General features: G+C 43.2%; 1 protein-coding gene across 5 annotated transcripts; it reads right to left on the reverse strand.

Moving 5' to 3' along the window:
* Positions 1-5,802: 5,802 nt before the first annotated feature.
* KCTD7 (potassium channel tetramerization domain containing 7) lies at positions 5,803-14,168 on the reverse strand. 5 transcript variants are annotated; one of them, XM_058854083.1, is made up of 6 exons: positions 13,958-14,168; positions 12,030-12,148; positions 9,710-9,902; positions 8,895-9,064; positions 7,183-7,361; positions 5,803-6,699 (listed from the first exon to the last, which is right to left on the reverse strand). In XM_058854083.1, the coding sequence occupies exons 3-6, from the start codon at positions 9,851-9,853 to the stop codon at positions 6,323-6,325; spliced, it is 870 nt and encodes a 289-aa protein (XP_058710066.1). In that variant the 5' UTR covers positions 9,854-9,902; positions 12,030-12,148; positions 13,958-14,168; the 3' UTR covers positions 5,803-6,322. The 5 variants fall into 5 exon arrangements, with proteins under 5 accessions (XP_058710066.1, XP_058710064.1, XP_058710065.1 ...); XM_058854081.1 differs by having other exon boundaries at positions 12,039-12,148; positions 13,958-14,167; XM_058854082.1 differs by having other exon boundaries at positions 12,039-12,148; positions 13,850-13,976.
* Between the last annotated feature and the right edge of the window lie 539 nt (positions 14,169-14,707).

A 14,707-nucleotide genomic window follows, 5' to 3' on the forward strand; every position in this document is an offset into this window, starting at 1 on the left:
CCATGCTCAGTTGCACAGTGTTGTGTGCTGGTTTCCATCTCTTTTTTTTTTTTTCTCCCCTCTTTTTTCTTTATTCTCAGCACGCTCATCCCGCTGTGAGACAGGGAGCCCTTCAGCAGGACAGATGGACAGCAAGGAAATTACTTCAGAACAAGGGGAAAACTCTCCTGAACACAGGCAGAAAGGTTCTTTTTGAGCACTGTAGAACCAGGGGCAGCTGCTGGGTGCTGTCACAGCAATGGCTGGGCAGGGAGGGATGGATGGAATTGCAATCACTGGAATGATCTGCTGGCCGTCGGTGTCCCCGGGCAGGCAGCACACACTGCACAAGTGCCATCTGCTCAGGAAGTGATGATAAACGACTAAATGCCATTAAAGCAGCCCGAGGCAGAGATTCCTGTCTTAATTTTCATTTGCAGTCAGGCAAAGCACACTCAGATCCCAGGGAAGGTGAGGAAAAGCACTGCAGTGGCTCCAGGCCAGATGAGCCAGAATTCCAGCAGTTTTCAGTATCATAATCTTTTATTGCACAACACAACCTTTATATCCACGTTTTCTTCTATGTGTTTTAAATAAAACACATATGGGCTATATATTGCCTGAACTGAAAAGTCAAAAGTATTAAGAAAAAATACACTGCAGCACTCACAGTATTGAACATCACACGTCAAGATAATTATTAACAAAACACATTTGGAGATAATTCCAAACCCTGATCATTAGCATCCAGGCTGGATTTTCAAAGGCATTACGGGTTACAATGCATAGACACATACAATTTATAATTCAGCAAAACAAAATCCATTTATAAAAGTCACAGTGAAAGTGGAGGTAAACTTATACTAAGCTTGTGTAAGTAAAATGACTATGAACTGCTGTTCTGGAAAGCGATTTCCAGTTAGAGAATTATATACAGGAGATAACAGAATTATCCTCCAAAATCAGCTTATTTGCAGAATGATAAAGACTGGAGAGTTGGTTTTATTTTCATAGCCCAAAACTTAAAACTATCCTGGGTCCTCTGTGCTGTGTGTGAAAAACCTGAAAACATCTTCAGGGTTCAGTAATGCCAAGCACAACTTCAAGCCAGCGGGGTCTATAAATTGTCCAGGGTAAAGCAGTCATTAAAAGAAGTGAAAGAAATCTATCCCAGAGTTTAGAATTAGTTAAGAGATCATTTTTCTGTGGTGTCTGCTCTGAAATCTTCCCTTACCTGCCAGGCAGTTGTGTCCCAAGTGATTGCTTTGCCATGCAGAAAGGGAAGATCCAGCTCTAAACCAGATTCAAGCAGTGTGACCCTGCAGCCGCCTCACTTGTCACTGCTGCTACCCAGACAAACTGGGTTTTCTCTGCCTTTTATCTCCCAGAACCCCAACACGATGGATTTACACACAAATGGGGTGGATGTTCCTGTGCCTGCCACAACACAAGAGCTGAAACCAAACACAAAGAACAGCTCAGCAATGGGAACAACCCGCTCTGACAGGAATTCTTCCCTGCTGCCACTTCCATCATCCCCCTCATCATCTATATAATCATCATCTATATAAGTCCCATCATCTCTATATAAGCAGTGAGCAGAAACCTGTGAATGAGGGCTCCCAGTTCTTGCAAATGCCAAATGAAGCTACAAAGCTTTTAATTATATTGGTAATTAGCTTTTTAGGGGGGAAAAAAAATCATGAGGGATCATGCAGCTCGCAGCAAGGCCTTCAGCTCCCAAAGTACAGTTCTCAGGCTGAATACATATTCTTATGTAAGCCCTTAAAAGAAGTAAGGGTTTTTATTTCTTAACAGTCATTAGAAAAAAAAAATAAAGCAGAAGAGTGAAATTAAAGTTCTCTGTTAGTTTAATCCATTTATTCAGGTATTTTTGAGAGTAATGAGATTTTATGAATAAGATTCTTTAGCAACTAACAGTCACCATACTGGGATATTAAAATGTTAGTTTAATAATGAGTTTGAAATGGGCTGATATTTAACAAATGGGGATCAGGACCTCAAAGTTTTCCTTTAGAGGTAGTGAGGATTGTCTCTGGGGAATGAATTCCTTCCCACTTCCATGTTTCCAAAAACCAGTGCTCAGGACACACTGGAAATCAGCTCACTGGGAAAACACAGTTACACCAAAATAAAAGGACTGCCCAACCTCAGTATCACAAAACATCCATTGCACCAACTCAGGGCAGATCAGGGCTTAACAAAGCCATCAGAGCAGTTCAAAATATCCACATCAGGGCTTAACAAAGCTATCAGAGAAATTTAAGATATCCACATCCTTCAGTTTGCTGGAATTTTAACAATTCTCAAAGGCCAGGTTTAGGTGCTTCTGCAAATCAGCTCATTCCTCAAGACAAGTGTTTGAGTTTTGCCTTCGAGGATCTGTGAGGCAGAGCCTGTGGCCACTTTGTCTCCAGGAATGGAGCCTGGAGTGGATTATTGAGCCCGGAGTATCCTCAGGGCTCACTGTGGGGAGCCGAGGGAGATTCCTGCTTTTCCTGTTACCTTAACAGACTTCGGGATGGGTGATTTTCCAAATGAGGCATGAGCTGGTTTATCACAAAACCAGTGTTTAACTCAGCCCTTATCACTCTTGCCACCTTCAGGGAAGAATATTACACAACTAACAACAAAATGTCAAAAATACTCACATTAACAAATTCAGGTATTTTGCATATTGAGCTGTCTCCCAAGCAGAACTCCTAAAACTTGAAAAAATGCCTCAAAAGGGAGTGATGCAGAAATTCCTGCTGTGATAATTTACTGCTTTTGTTTAAGGTAACTAAACAAAAGAACTCACACCCTCACTGATGCAGAAACTGATCCCTCTTTGTAGGATAAAATAAAAATTAAAAAGCCAGCACATGCACAAGGACCACAGAGGAGCTGCTTATGGCACAAAGACTTCCCAGATCGAACCTGGCAGCACCTTCACTTTCCTCTGAGGAGGATGGAAGTTCAGCAAGGACTATTTCAGATTCCTGTGCAGAATATTGGGAATTCAAGTTAAAAGTCTACACCAAGTTCAAAAGTTATTTTTAGATATTTTTTTAAACTCTTGAGCTCAGAAGACATACAGCTGCTGTACATAAACACCTTTTCATGTCATTTTTGAGTGCTTCATAAGGGTTATTTTCCTTTATTTTATTTTCCTACTTCTTATTTTTCTATTTTGATTTTCTTTTTTTTCCCTTCCTATTTCACAAACATAAAACAGATGCAGAAACATTTGATGTGCTGTGGAATTGCCCAGCTCACTTCATATGAGACCTCCCTTTGTCCCTTGTTAAAAAAACACTCCAAAATGGATATAAAGGGAATGTTAAAAAAATTGGTCTTGTCATGTTTTTGTTCACACACAGCAATGAAAAAAATATTTTAAATAAATATGTCCCACCATTCCTCCAATATTCAAATGGACAGGAGACCATTTACTGCTCACAAACACAGGGATTTGGGAGTGTGAGGGTGGAAAAGATATCTACAATATCATCTGTAGATGATAAAGTGACAAAAAAAAAGCTAAGGGAGCACAGAAAAATTTGTATTAGCAAAACTTTGGTCTGCCCAGATATAAAGAAAAGTCCTAAAGGGGGGAAAAAAAAAAAAAGCAGCAGTATTCCATAGTTTAATGATGCAGTTCTATACAAAAGTCCTCAGACCTCTCAAACATGGATTTAGTAGATCAGCCACTCCCATTTTTTGTTGCAAATGTAGGATTTCAAAAGCTACAGGCCCAGAAAAGAGAATCAATCACGTTGCATAACCCAGTTTTTAGATTACACTCCCCTGCCATCCACCTGCACAATTCTTCTGCTTCTGCCAAAAAATGAGCACAGGTTGGGCAAGAGCAGCTAAATCCTTGTAAACAAAGACTGCTTGGAACAATTAAAATATTGTTAACCTGAACAAATCACAAATCCCAGCACTAATTAAAGCTTGTGAGCTTAAATTCACGTTTTCCTTTCCAGTATTGCACTTCAGGAGGATGAGAGCTTTGATTAAGACACAGCTGACGCAGACCAAGATTTTAATTTTCTCTTTTTGGCTGGGTTACCTTCCTTAATTATTTAAGGAACAAACAGGAAAAAGTCACAAAATGTTCATATTAATGAGTAACAAAAATGACTGAAACAGGAATTTTGTCATCACAGCTTCTCCTGAACAACAGCAGGGAAATTCCTAAAGCCAAACAAGAAAACACACCGTGAAAATCAAAATGTGATCCATTTCTGCAAGGAGTGCTGGAATTCCGACCAGAATTCTGTAAATACATTTATGGGAAGTGGTAAAAAAAAAACCTACTGAAAATTGCAGTAAAACTGTAATTCTCATTGTAATCTGAAAATTGTAATTCTGGAATTGTAAGTACCTGTAGTTTTGAACATCTGAAAATCCCGAATTTAAATATCTGAAGTGCACAAGCAGCCAAGACAAGGCTCAGCTTTAAGATGTTATTTAATTTTATAAGAAATTGTGGTTTGCAGTTTAGATTCCTTGGAAAGAAAGAAAAAATTAAGGCAACAAAGCCAAAGAAACAAAGCAGAACTCCCTCTCCTTGCAGGGAAACTTAAGTCTCAGTTTAACTTTTAATTTCGGGTTGCCAAACACGACTCCAAGAACCTGTAACATCAAGGCCATTATTTCAGGAAACAATTGAAACAAACTTAAATTTAGATCCAAATGTGCAGAACTCCCTCTATTCAAATTTATCTCTGCCCTTGAAACTCAGCACTTGACAATGATCCTGTGTAAGGATTGCAGAGATCAGTAGGGAAACACCCACCTCAGAGAGACAATTTCATTCCTAAATTAAATATCTAAAAGGGTGACGAGGCAAAAAAATGGTCTCTTTTCTTGCAAGACAATTTGATCCTTATGTTCTTACAGTTATTCTAAAAATTGCCTCAGAAAACGGAGAATTTTGATCACTGCCATTAATGTTTCTAAAGAATTTTGGTCAGAAGTTTAATTAAGCAATATTCTTGGATTAATTAATCCAATGGAATGCAAGATGCACATATTTACTTTTCCTCTCTCTTTAAGATTATTTTGAAGCCCCTTCAAGCATGCTGGAGTTTTTTGTACCTCACAAAACAATAAGATTTTCAGACTTTTCTCCCTCTCAGTTTTGGGCTGAATTCAGTAGTTGAAATTTGGGATGTGGTTTCTCATGTCACAAGTACAAAAACGACCTTCTGAAGAAAATATGATGCTGCAGTGGCTCCCTCGTCCAGCGTGGAAAGAAATTTCCTACTGCTTTAGAGTGGAGAAGTGTCTGAATATGAAGTTTGAATTTTGTTTCTCCTTCTGTGACACCAAGAAGGATCAACAAGAAGGATAAAATTAAGATTTAATTGTCTGAAAAAGGTGAGGTGAAGGAAGCACTTGTCTAATATCATCTGACTTTAAGTCTAAAATAAAGTTTAATATCACAGAATGTAAAAAGAGTCAGTAATAAAATAATATACATTAAATATTCCTCTTACTACTACTAATAGGAACATACAGACAGGGTTTTCTCATTTACCAAAAGCCTTTGTAAATGACCTGATTCTAAAGAGCTCTTTTTTGTAGATATTGTAAACATTTAGAATTTCTAAGGCTAAAAACAGGCACAAGTCTTCCATGAACAGTTATTATTCCTAAAAGCGTTAAGGAATATATTCCAGATTTGCTATTCCTTTTGATAACAACAGAAATAATTGAAGTATAACATTATAATTCACAACGTAGATTCTTAATTAAAAAAGAAATACAGCTTAAACCTGACAACAATTAATAATATATAGGGAATACTCCTTTTTTTTTTCTTTTTTTTTTTTTAATTATCTAGTACATCAAAATGACATTTCCAGAATCTTTGTGCTGGGTGTGACTGAAATTTTATAAAGTTGAAGGAGGAACTAAAACATTTCTAAGAGGATAAAACTGAAGCGTCAGCTTTAGTAGCACCCCAGATTCCCAAAAACACAGGAAAAATCTGCAATTCCATCCTGAAGCCACGTGGTTGGTGGCACCTTTTAGCAGATGTTCAGCCACTCCCCTCCATCCTTTCCGTGAGGTGATTTTGTTTTGTGCCTCGTTAAGGTACCTGAGCCAACAGTCTGATTTCAGGCTGGTTTTTCAAGTTTCCAGAGGTTTTCCCAACCCCTGCCAGCAGGATCCCAAGGAACCGGTGAGCAGCAAGGCAACTGCCAAGAACATCTGTCCTCTAGGAGTCCTCTCACCCCTGGCTGTGCCACCACACTCACCACCAGGCGATTTCAGCAGAACATTTGTCCTCTGGGAGTCCCCTCACGCCCTGCTCAGGCAGCCCAGCTCACCACCAGGTGATCTTGAACTCGTAGATGGGGCGCTTGCAGTAGTAGTGGTTGATGAGGTGCTTGTCGCACACGCCGATGCACTGGTGGTCCACGGTGATGCCCCGGGCGGACAGGTCGGTGACAATGCAGTGCAGGAGGTCGTAGACATCAGCCACGGCCTCCCAGGGCCCGAAGGACACGTCCACCTCGCAGTGGTGCTCAAAGAGCTTGGTCTCGCTCTCGCTGCGCTCGAAGCGCAGAGAGTTGAAGTGGGGGCACTCGTAGGGAGTGATGGGCATCTCCTCCTTGAACACGCACACCTTCAGCTTGGCAAACCTGGCCTTCCTCTGCATGGCTCGCAGCTTGGCTATCTCGATTATCCGCTCCAAGTGGTCTGCAAAAAGAGACAAAGTCCTGAGGGTTCCGACGAATGGACAAGGAAAAGAGATCAAAAGCAATTATTTCACGTGAAACATTTCACTGTGCTTGTTGTTATTAGCAGCATGTAGCAAAATATAGAAAAATCAGATCAATCTCCGTTACTGGTGAACTTGGCGGCCTTATTATGTGCCCAAGTTATCTGGCCTCGCTGCAAGGCCAAGTTTATTCAGTTGCAAGTCCTGACAGAACAAATGCAGACAAACCCTCTCATTTATTAACATTACTGCCTAATCTTGCTCCCTTTTAAGCATAGAAATCCACACCCTGGGATGCAGCAGGATGTGGAGACCTCAAAGATCCAAACAGCACGAAAAACACAGAATAAACTTCCCAGCTGCAATGGGATCAGTTTGGGAGCTGAGAGCAGACTGAAAGCACGAGGTTTAACCCTGGAATCCCATTAGAAGAAACAGTCAGTGCTACTTTGTTTATTTACCTTTGTAATATGGCATTAGGCCCAGGAAAGCTTGTCTAACTTTTTCTCCTTTAAGAGGCTGGATATCCTCTAGATTGTCTAGCAAGGGTCCTATGGAATAATACTGAGCTTCCTTGTACACTGACCTCACTCGCTCTCGGGGGGGCAGGTCACCAGATCGTAGGAAGTTTAGTATGTCTCTAAAAAAAAAAGGGCAAAAATATCATTAAGAAACACATTTCTGCCAAAACTGCTGCAGGTGGGAATGGAGAGGAAATGCTGGATATTCATTGTTTGCTTTATTGAGACAGTAACTGAAATAAATGAGCCATATTCCCAACATTTGTTTGTAAAACCGTTTGCCACGTTCAGGTTTCCAAGCCATCGTTTTACATTTTGCCTCAGCTGATGTCAAAACTCATTTGAAAAAATATCAGAGGATTTTAAACCAAACATTCAGTGTGGAGGAAACCATTTATAACACAAAAGAGGCCAGAGTGTTTATGGGAAAGAGACTGTGGTCACCGCTTTTCTAATTAAGGTCTGGGACAAAATAAACTTTTGCATTTTCCCAGAGAATCACATTCATGGACATTTTATTGCACACAGACACAGCTGAATGGATGGGACATCTGCAAAGGAGGTTTCTCCTCACAGATCAGGGCCATTTACAGAATAATAATCAGAACTTTTAATAATGAGAAAGAACATTTCCTTGTAGTTCTGAAACACTGATCAGCAACAGGATCTTTTGACAGGGAAAGAAATCACTTTACAAGTATTAACCAACAAAACCCTTATCAAATAAAAGAAGCATTACTGGAATCTTAGAATGACAACAAATACAGCACATGCTAACCTGGCTCTCTGTTCCAGCTCTATTTTCAATTGAGGTTGATAAAATCACAAATTAATTGATTTTCCAACAATTGCCTCATGTAAAGAAACAATTATTTTAGAATAAACACAGTGGCCTAATCTATCTCTGTCCCAGATTATGGTACAACCCAAAAGTGCTTTGAAAATAATTCAATGCTCCTCTGCTGAAGATAACAAGATAAAGGAGCAACAAGAAATTTGGGATAAATTGCAATGTGTGCATGGGCTGAACCCATGAACACTGATCACCTTTTTTAGCCATCTCACCCCAATTCAAACAGAGCATTAGTAATCATGGTTAGTTTAATTACAAATAAAATAAAGGCTGAGTACGTAGGAAGGAATCCTGGAGGAATATGGCACAACCAACAAACAATTTAGAAAAATTAATTCTTTAAGGGCTTGTGCTTTTTTTTAAGCAGTTATATCCTGTTTAAAGATTGAAAATAAAGATTTTCAACTGTGTAAGAATCCTCAATTCATTCCTTCCATTCCTTCTTCCTTGCAGATACTGAATATCAATTAAAACCCAGCGCTGTGCAAAGGAGTTTCCTATGTAAAGCAACACCAAACACTTCTTTAAACCATCAAAACAACTTGATACCTTGAAAGCAGATACTCTTAGGGAGACAATGCACAAATTCAAAGCATTTCTTGTTTTTCCTTTCCCATTTCACAACCAACAAAGAGCTTTTAACTGCAGTTACTCCTCTGATGCTTTGAAGGCGTGTAACGTTAAATGCTGCACAAATATAATTTAACTCGAAGAAGGAAAAAAAAAAGGTTAAAAACAAGTTTAAAAATAAGTTTTTTAGCATGAACTTTCAAAGCTCACCCTGAGGATCTGTACTTACCCAAAGTAGGTGCCATCCCTGTCGATGAAGTACCTGCCCTCAGCGTCCGTGGGGATGTAGTGCCTGCCACTGAACATGGCTGCCAGCATGGTGTCCTCGTACCTGCGCAGCGTGGACAGTCTGGTGGTGAAGAACATCCCCCCCACGTTCAGTGGGACAACTTCTGGGAACTGCAAAAGCAATCAGGACATCAGGAAGGAACCTTCTGTCCAGCACAGATCCCAAAAGGCACTTGCAGCTTGCAACAGATGTGTGGTTCCTGCCCCACTGCCACAAATCAGGGAGATGTGAGGGGTAAAAATGTGGATGCTTTGGGTGCTGGGAGGAATCAGGGAGTGGTCTAATTGTAGTTGGGAAATTGAAATAGCAGAAATCACTCAGCTGGAATAGCAGATATTTGAGATATTAATGCTTCCTCTTGGCTCTTTTGGGGAAAGGAAAGAACAAAACCAAACCCCTTACACAGAGAAAAAAAAGGGAAGAAATCTCAGGTCAACTCTGCTGGTTCCTTTATACAACCAGACTATATTATACACTGAGAAAATATTTGTATTTATTTACATCAGGCCTAAAATCTTACTATCACACCCCAAGATGCCTTAAGTACCAGAATAAACACTTAATTGCATATCTCAAGTCTAAACCTGGATGGAACTTTTAAGTAAAGCTGCCGAGCTACTCAAATAAATTCAAGAGACTTCGTTTTATTCCAACGTGTGAAGTGCGCTGGGTATATCCACAACGAAATCCTGAATTCTTCAGCACCTGAGCAGTCTGTGCTGCCGTGATCATCCCCAGCTCAGGTGAGCTCTTACCTGCTGAGGCAGCAGAGGTAGTGCTTGTCCTGCCTGGGTGGCGGTGGGAGTGGCCGGCTCTTGGAAATCATCCTCTGCATCCGAGCTCGACATGGCATCATCCGGGGTGGCACTCACTTTGTTCTGCCCCGTGACTACCACCATCCCTCTGGCTCTGGGGAGCAGCTCTGCTGGGTAGGAGGCCGTGGCAGTGCTGAAGGGAGACCCAAATTAATTCCCCGAATTACCCCGATCAGCGGGGCGCTCCCCGCGATGCCCCGAGCGATGCCAGCGGCAGCGTTATTCCCGGGAACAGGAGGCGCAGGGATGCCGAGCGCCCCGGGAGAAGGCTGCGGGCAGGAATGCCGCTGGCACAGCTGCTCCGAGGCCCTCCAGCCGCCGAGCCGCTGGCAGGGGCTGGGAAGAGCCCGGCATCCATTGGCTGCACGGTGCAGGGAGCGATTGGCTCCGGAGCGGCTTTGCAGGAAAATGTCATTTGCTGGGAGAATTTGGGTGGCCGCTGTCCCAGCCTGTCCCTCGCCAGGGGCGGGATGCAGGAACACGGCCCTGCCAGGGGCGGGACGCAGGGACGCGACACCCGGCTCCGTCTGTCACCTTCAGCCGGCAGCGGGGACGGGGAGGGCTCGGCTGGGCGCTGGAATTCCCTGGGAAATGGGAAAACCGGGATTTCTCAGCAGCCGGGGAATGCGGGCGTTTCCCTGCCCGCTGCATCACATCACACCACACACGGACGCGCACGCGAGACACAAATATTTAACTCCCCTTATCGCGCTGCTAATTATCAATTGAATTCAACACCTACAAGGATTCTCGGTCCATCCCCAAAGGGAGGATGGGATGCGCTGACAAACTGCACGATAAAAATGGTAACTGAAAAAGCAGAGTAGCAAAGAGAAACCCCGCTGCTCTCCTTACACTGCATTATGTAAAATCCCTGTTCCCAGCATGTCTCCAGCAGCATCACAACTCCCTAGAAAAGCCAATCCACTACCAGAGGATCTATCTACCTCCAAACCTTCTCTGAAATCACTATAAAATATAGAAAGAGGAGGATTATTTTCAGAAGCACACCTGGCACGTTTATTTATTGATTAAATGATACTTTCCTTCAAAATCAGCAAGAAAAAATGACATAAAATTTTAAAATTCTGCCTTATTAATTCTGCAAACAGTCATTGTGCACACTGTTAGATCTCAGCTCTTAGAGGAAATACTGAGTTCAGAGAGAATGAACCCAGACAGACCTGGGATGCTCCTGAGCAAAACAGGTACTTCATATAAACCTGATCAGACCAAAGCTTCCACATTCTGTGGGAGTGTCCACAGCCTTCTTCCCCCAAAATTCGGAGATGAATTCTAGATCCTGTTTAACACCCTAATAAACACAGATCAGTGGCTACTGTGAAGTTCCAAACATTTTTCTTTAAGCTGCAGCTCATCAAGAAGGTTGGCTCAGCTCAGAGAGGGATTTAATTTCTCTTCTCTACAGTTCATAATCATTTTTCCACCCCAGTCCACTGCACAGGCAGATAAATAAGGATGGAAGTGCTTCTGAAGGGCCACACCCTATGAACAATTTTAATATTTTAATATTTGTCCTAAAACAATGTTTATTCTGACATTATCAATTATCAAAACAACTCAGCTATGCCTCACAGATAAAAAATAGGCACAATATAAATGAAAGATCATTTTGCTAGGGATTCCTTTAAGGAGGTAAACAAATTATCAACCAGAAAGAGCTTGCAGAACAGCATCTATAAGATGCACTGTCAAAAATTGAGGGTGAGCCTGTATTTACTGTGAATGTATTATTTATAAAGCTGCCACTTGACACCAGTGCTTTGGCTGCTATTTCAAGTTCTCTTTTGAGTACTTAAAAGAACACAAGATTGATGAAAAATGTGTTCTTTGTCTGCATTTTTCAAGGATGTCCCCTAGATTTCACTTAAATGGAGTGTATTGTGAATAAACATTCAGTCCATTAAATATATCAGCATTATTGACCACAGAATGGGTTTTTGGGTTAAGTTCATCCATTTGGCACTGCACCAAAAAGGGCCTCTTCCCTAACAGAGCTAGAGGCCTGAGAAAAAGGGATTTTTCTCCCTCTTTCATAATCTCCTTCAATATGACACCAAGGTTTAAGGAAAAAATAGCCATGAGACAGCATTAATTACGTTCTGCTCAGGAGTACCAACCTTCTCTGCCATCGGAACATCCACACAAAACAATCCCTCAATAATGAGGTTTAGCAGACCATCATGAGACCAGGATTTTGAGGACAAGCTTAGTGGCAATAAAAACACAAATGACTGACAAGTTGAACCTGTTTTTTGACGTTCATTAAAAGGTGAGTGAAGTTCCTCTCTAGGCTGGCTTCACCTGTTCACCCAGGGAGCAGTGAAACAGAGCTGTGCTGACAGGAGCAGAGTCCTCCTAAAAGAAAAGCAGAAGTTAATCATTGCATTTCATGAAGAAAACACATCCATCTGAATCCCAGAATAGTTTGGGTTGAACTGGACCTTAAAGACCATCCAGTTCCACCCCCCTGCCATGTCCACAGACCAGGCTGCTCTAAGCCCCATCCAAACCTAGGCTGATCTCTTCTTTGCACTTAAAGCATGTGCAATAATTATTTTTAACTAGGTGCAGAAATATTCCTTTGTTAAATCTCTCATTAAGTTTACAGAATTTATTAATTTAAACTAAGCAAATGTCTCCATTTCACTTTCAAATACATCTAGGTCTAGATCAACAGATAGTTAATGGGAAAACACCACCAAAAAACAAAATTATCATTAAATCAAATATTTGATTGAACCACACATCAGCAGCACCCAACTCTACTAGAAATGCCTCCTTCCAGTCCTTCCACCTGTCATTTAAAAGCAGGGGTTGCTTCCTGGAGCTTTGTTGGGGACAGCTCAGATAGTGTCCCACACACAGTAAAGAAAGCTCAGTAAATGAACTGGCCCTGCCAGTTTGACTTCATTCACCAGGGAATGGCAGCAACCCTTGAATTTGGCTTGATGCTAAGACTTATAAAACTTTTCAAGGCTCTACTGTTCCCTCAACTTCTCCATATTGGTTTAAAGAACTTCTTCTTAAATACTTTCTGAGGTTGCACCAGTGTTGGCAAAGTTACAAACCCCAAAAAAGTACATGGCAACAAAAAATGACATGATGGTTATACAGTCAAAGGCTTTTTCAGCAAGGTTCTGATGAATGAACCCATCATACAGGAGTCCCACACAAACTCGTGTTTGAACTCCTTGGGATGTGCTTTTTGGGGAGATACCAAGTGGATTGTTTGAAGGCTCCCTCTTTTTAAAGAGAAACTGGGGTAGAATGAGACTTGATTTAGAAGTGTCTACATCACCAGCTTCAAGAGACACAGATGATTGAAAGGTTTGTGTGAACACAGAGGGAAAAGACACAAGATACAGTAAATTCTAATAAATCGGTGTCAGAACAGCAAAGAAACATCCTGGAAGAGAGGCTGGGATCTCTGAGCTGAAATATACTGGCCTGGAGAATCCTGGACTGTAAAATCCCAGCATCTCTAGTCATAAACAGCAACACAGAGTCTGATGAAAGGGCAGTGTAACTCAACTTTTGCAGCTGAGAGCTAAGACAGGGTGTGTGGGTGGGTAGAATGGGACTCCCCATCACAGAGACCCTCCAGGCAGGAGCAGGACATTAGGGACACCTGGCTTGGGGCTGGGAGTGACCAGTGGGTGAAGGACACTGGGGCTGCACTCACTGGTGCCTGGCACCGCCCCTCACACTGGAATTCCAGTTTTCAGAGCTGTGTGACAGCTGTGAGGAGCACAAGCATCACACACACACACACACACACACACACACACACACACACACACACACACACACACACACATCACCACAGCGGGTGGATGGGGCAGCACAAACCCAGGCGGCGGGCACGCCAAGAGTCAGGCGAATAACCAGTAATTCATTAATAACTAATTAATAATTAACTGTCACCTCGCGCCTTGCCAGGGTGACAGCCTGACCGGCGCCACCGCTCGCGAGGGGATGGTCCCGGCCGCGGTCCCTCCGCTCCCCTCACGCCCCCCGACCCCCTCCAGCCCCGCGGCCTCCCCGCCGCTGCCTCACCTGCCGCGGGTCGGTACCGGAGCCCCGGCCGCGGGGAAAGCCCCTTGGGGGATGGAGGGGATGGAGGGGATGAGGGGAGCGGGGCCGGCTGTCCCCGCCCGCGCTCACCTGGTGGTGCCCGCCCGCGGCTGCGGCTCCGCTCCGGCCCGGGGGAGCGGCCGCGGCCCCGCGTCACGTACGGGCCCATCCGGGTCCCGGCGGGCGGAGCCGCCCGGGCGGCACCGGGAGCGGCAGCGGCACCGGGGGTTATCCCTCAGTGCCGCGCAGCTCCGAGGGAAACGCCCAGCGTTAATTAGCCGGGGTTAATTAGCGGCCTCGGGAGCGGCGCGGCCGCGCTGCCCTCAGCCGGCAGCAGGGGAGGCGCCGGGACCGCCTGTGGGAGGGAGCGGGGAAATCCTCCTCAGGCAAGGCACACAGAGCCCTGAGGGCACCGGGCTTTATAAACATCCCGAACGGAGAAACGGAGGAAAAGCAAAAACTCCGTCAGATCCAGAATCCGAGTAAATGCAAATATTTTGGCAAGAACTCCTCTGAAAACCAGTGGGGAAGGTTGAAACCACCTTCACCACCTTGAACCACCGAGCGGAGCAGAAATCGAGACATAACAACCATCCCAAAATTACCCAATGGAAATAATCGTGTTCCACACTGTATCCTAAAGATCGAAACTTTAGGATACAACTCACAGCAGCAGATTCCCCTAGCAGAACATCTCTGAACAAAATTGTTTCTGAGGAACAAATTCAAGAGTCTAAAAATTACCTGCCTCTTCCTGCAGTGAACAAATCTCACGTTACACCTCTCAGTGGGACACTCCAATTTACTATTGTTTCATCACCCAGATATTAAAAGCAAACA

This window comes from Poecile atricapillus, chromosome 21 (assembly GCF_030490865.1).
Source record: "Poecile atricapillus isolate bPoeAtr1 chromosome 21, bPoeAtr1.hap1, whole genome shotgun sequence".
Taxonomy (NCBI): domain Eukaryota; kingdom Metazoa; phylum Chordata; class Aves; order Passeriformes; family Paridae; genus Poecile; species Poecile atricapillus.

Coding starts and splice junctions, on each gene's coding strand:
- KCTD7 (XM_058854080.1), bottom strand. CDS start 11,930: ATGTTCCGATGGCAGAGAAG. Junction 9,903..11,910: donor ATGTTCCGATGGCAGAGAAG/GTTGGTACTCCT, acceptor GTCTCCCTTCAG/CACTGCCACGGCCTCCTACC. Junction 6,700..7,182: donor CCTAATGCCATATTACAAAG/GTAAATAAACAA, acceptor CTCTTTTTGCAG/ACCACTTGGAGCGGATAATC.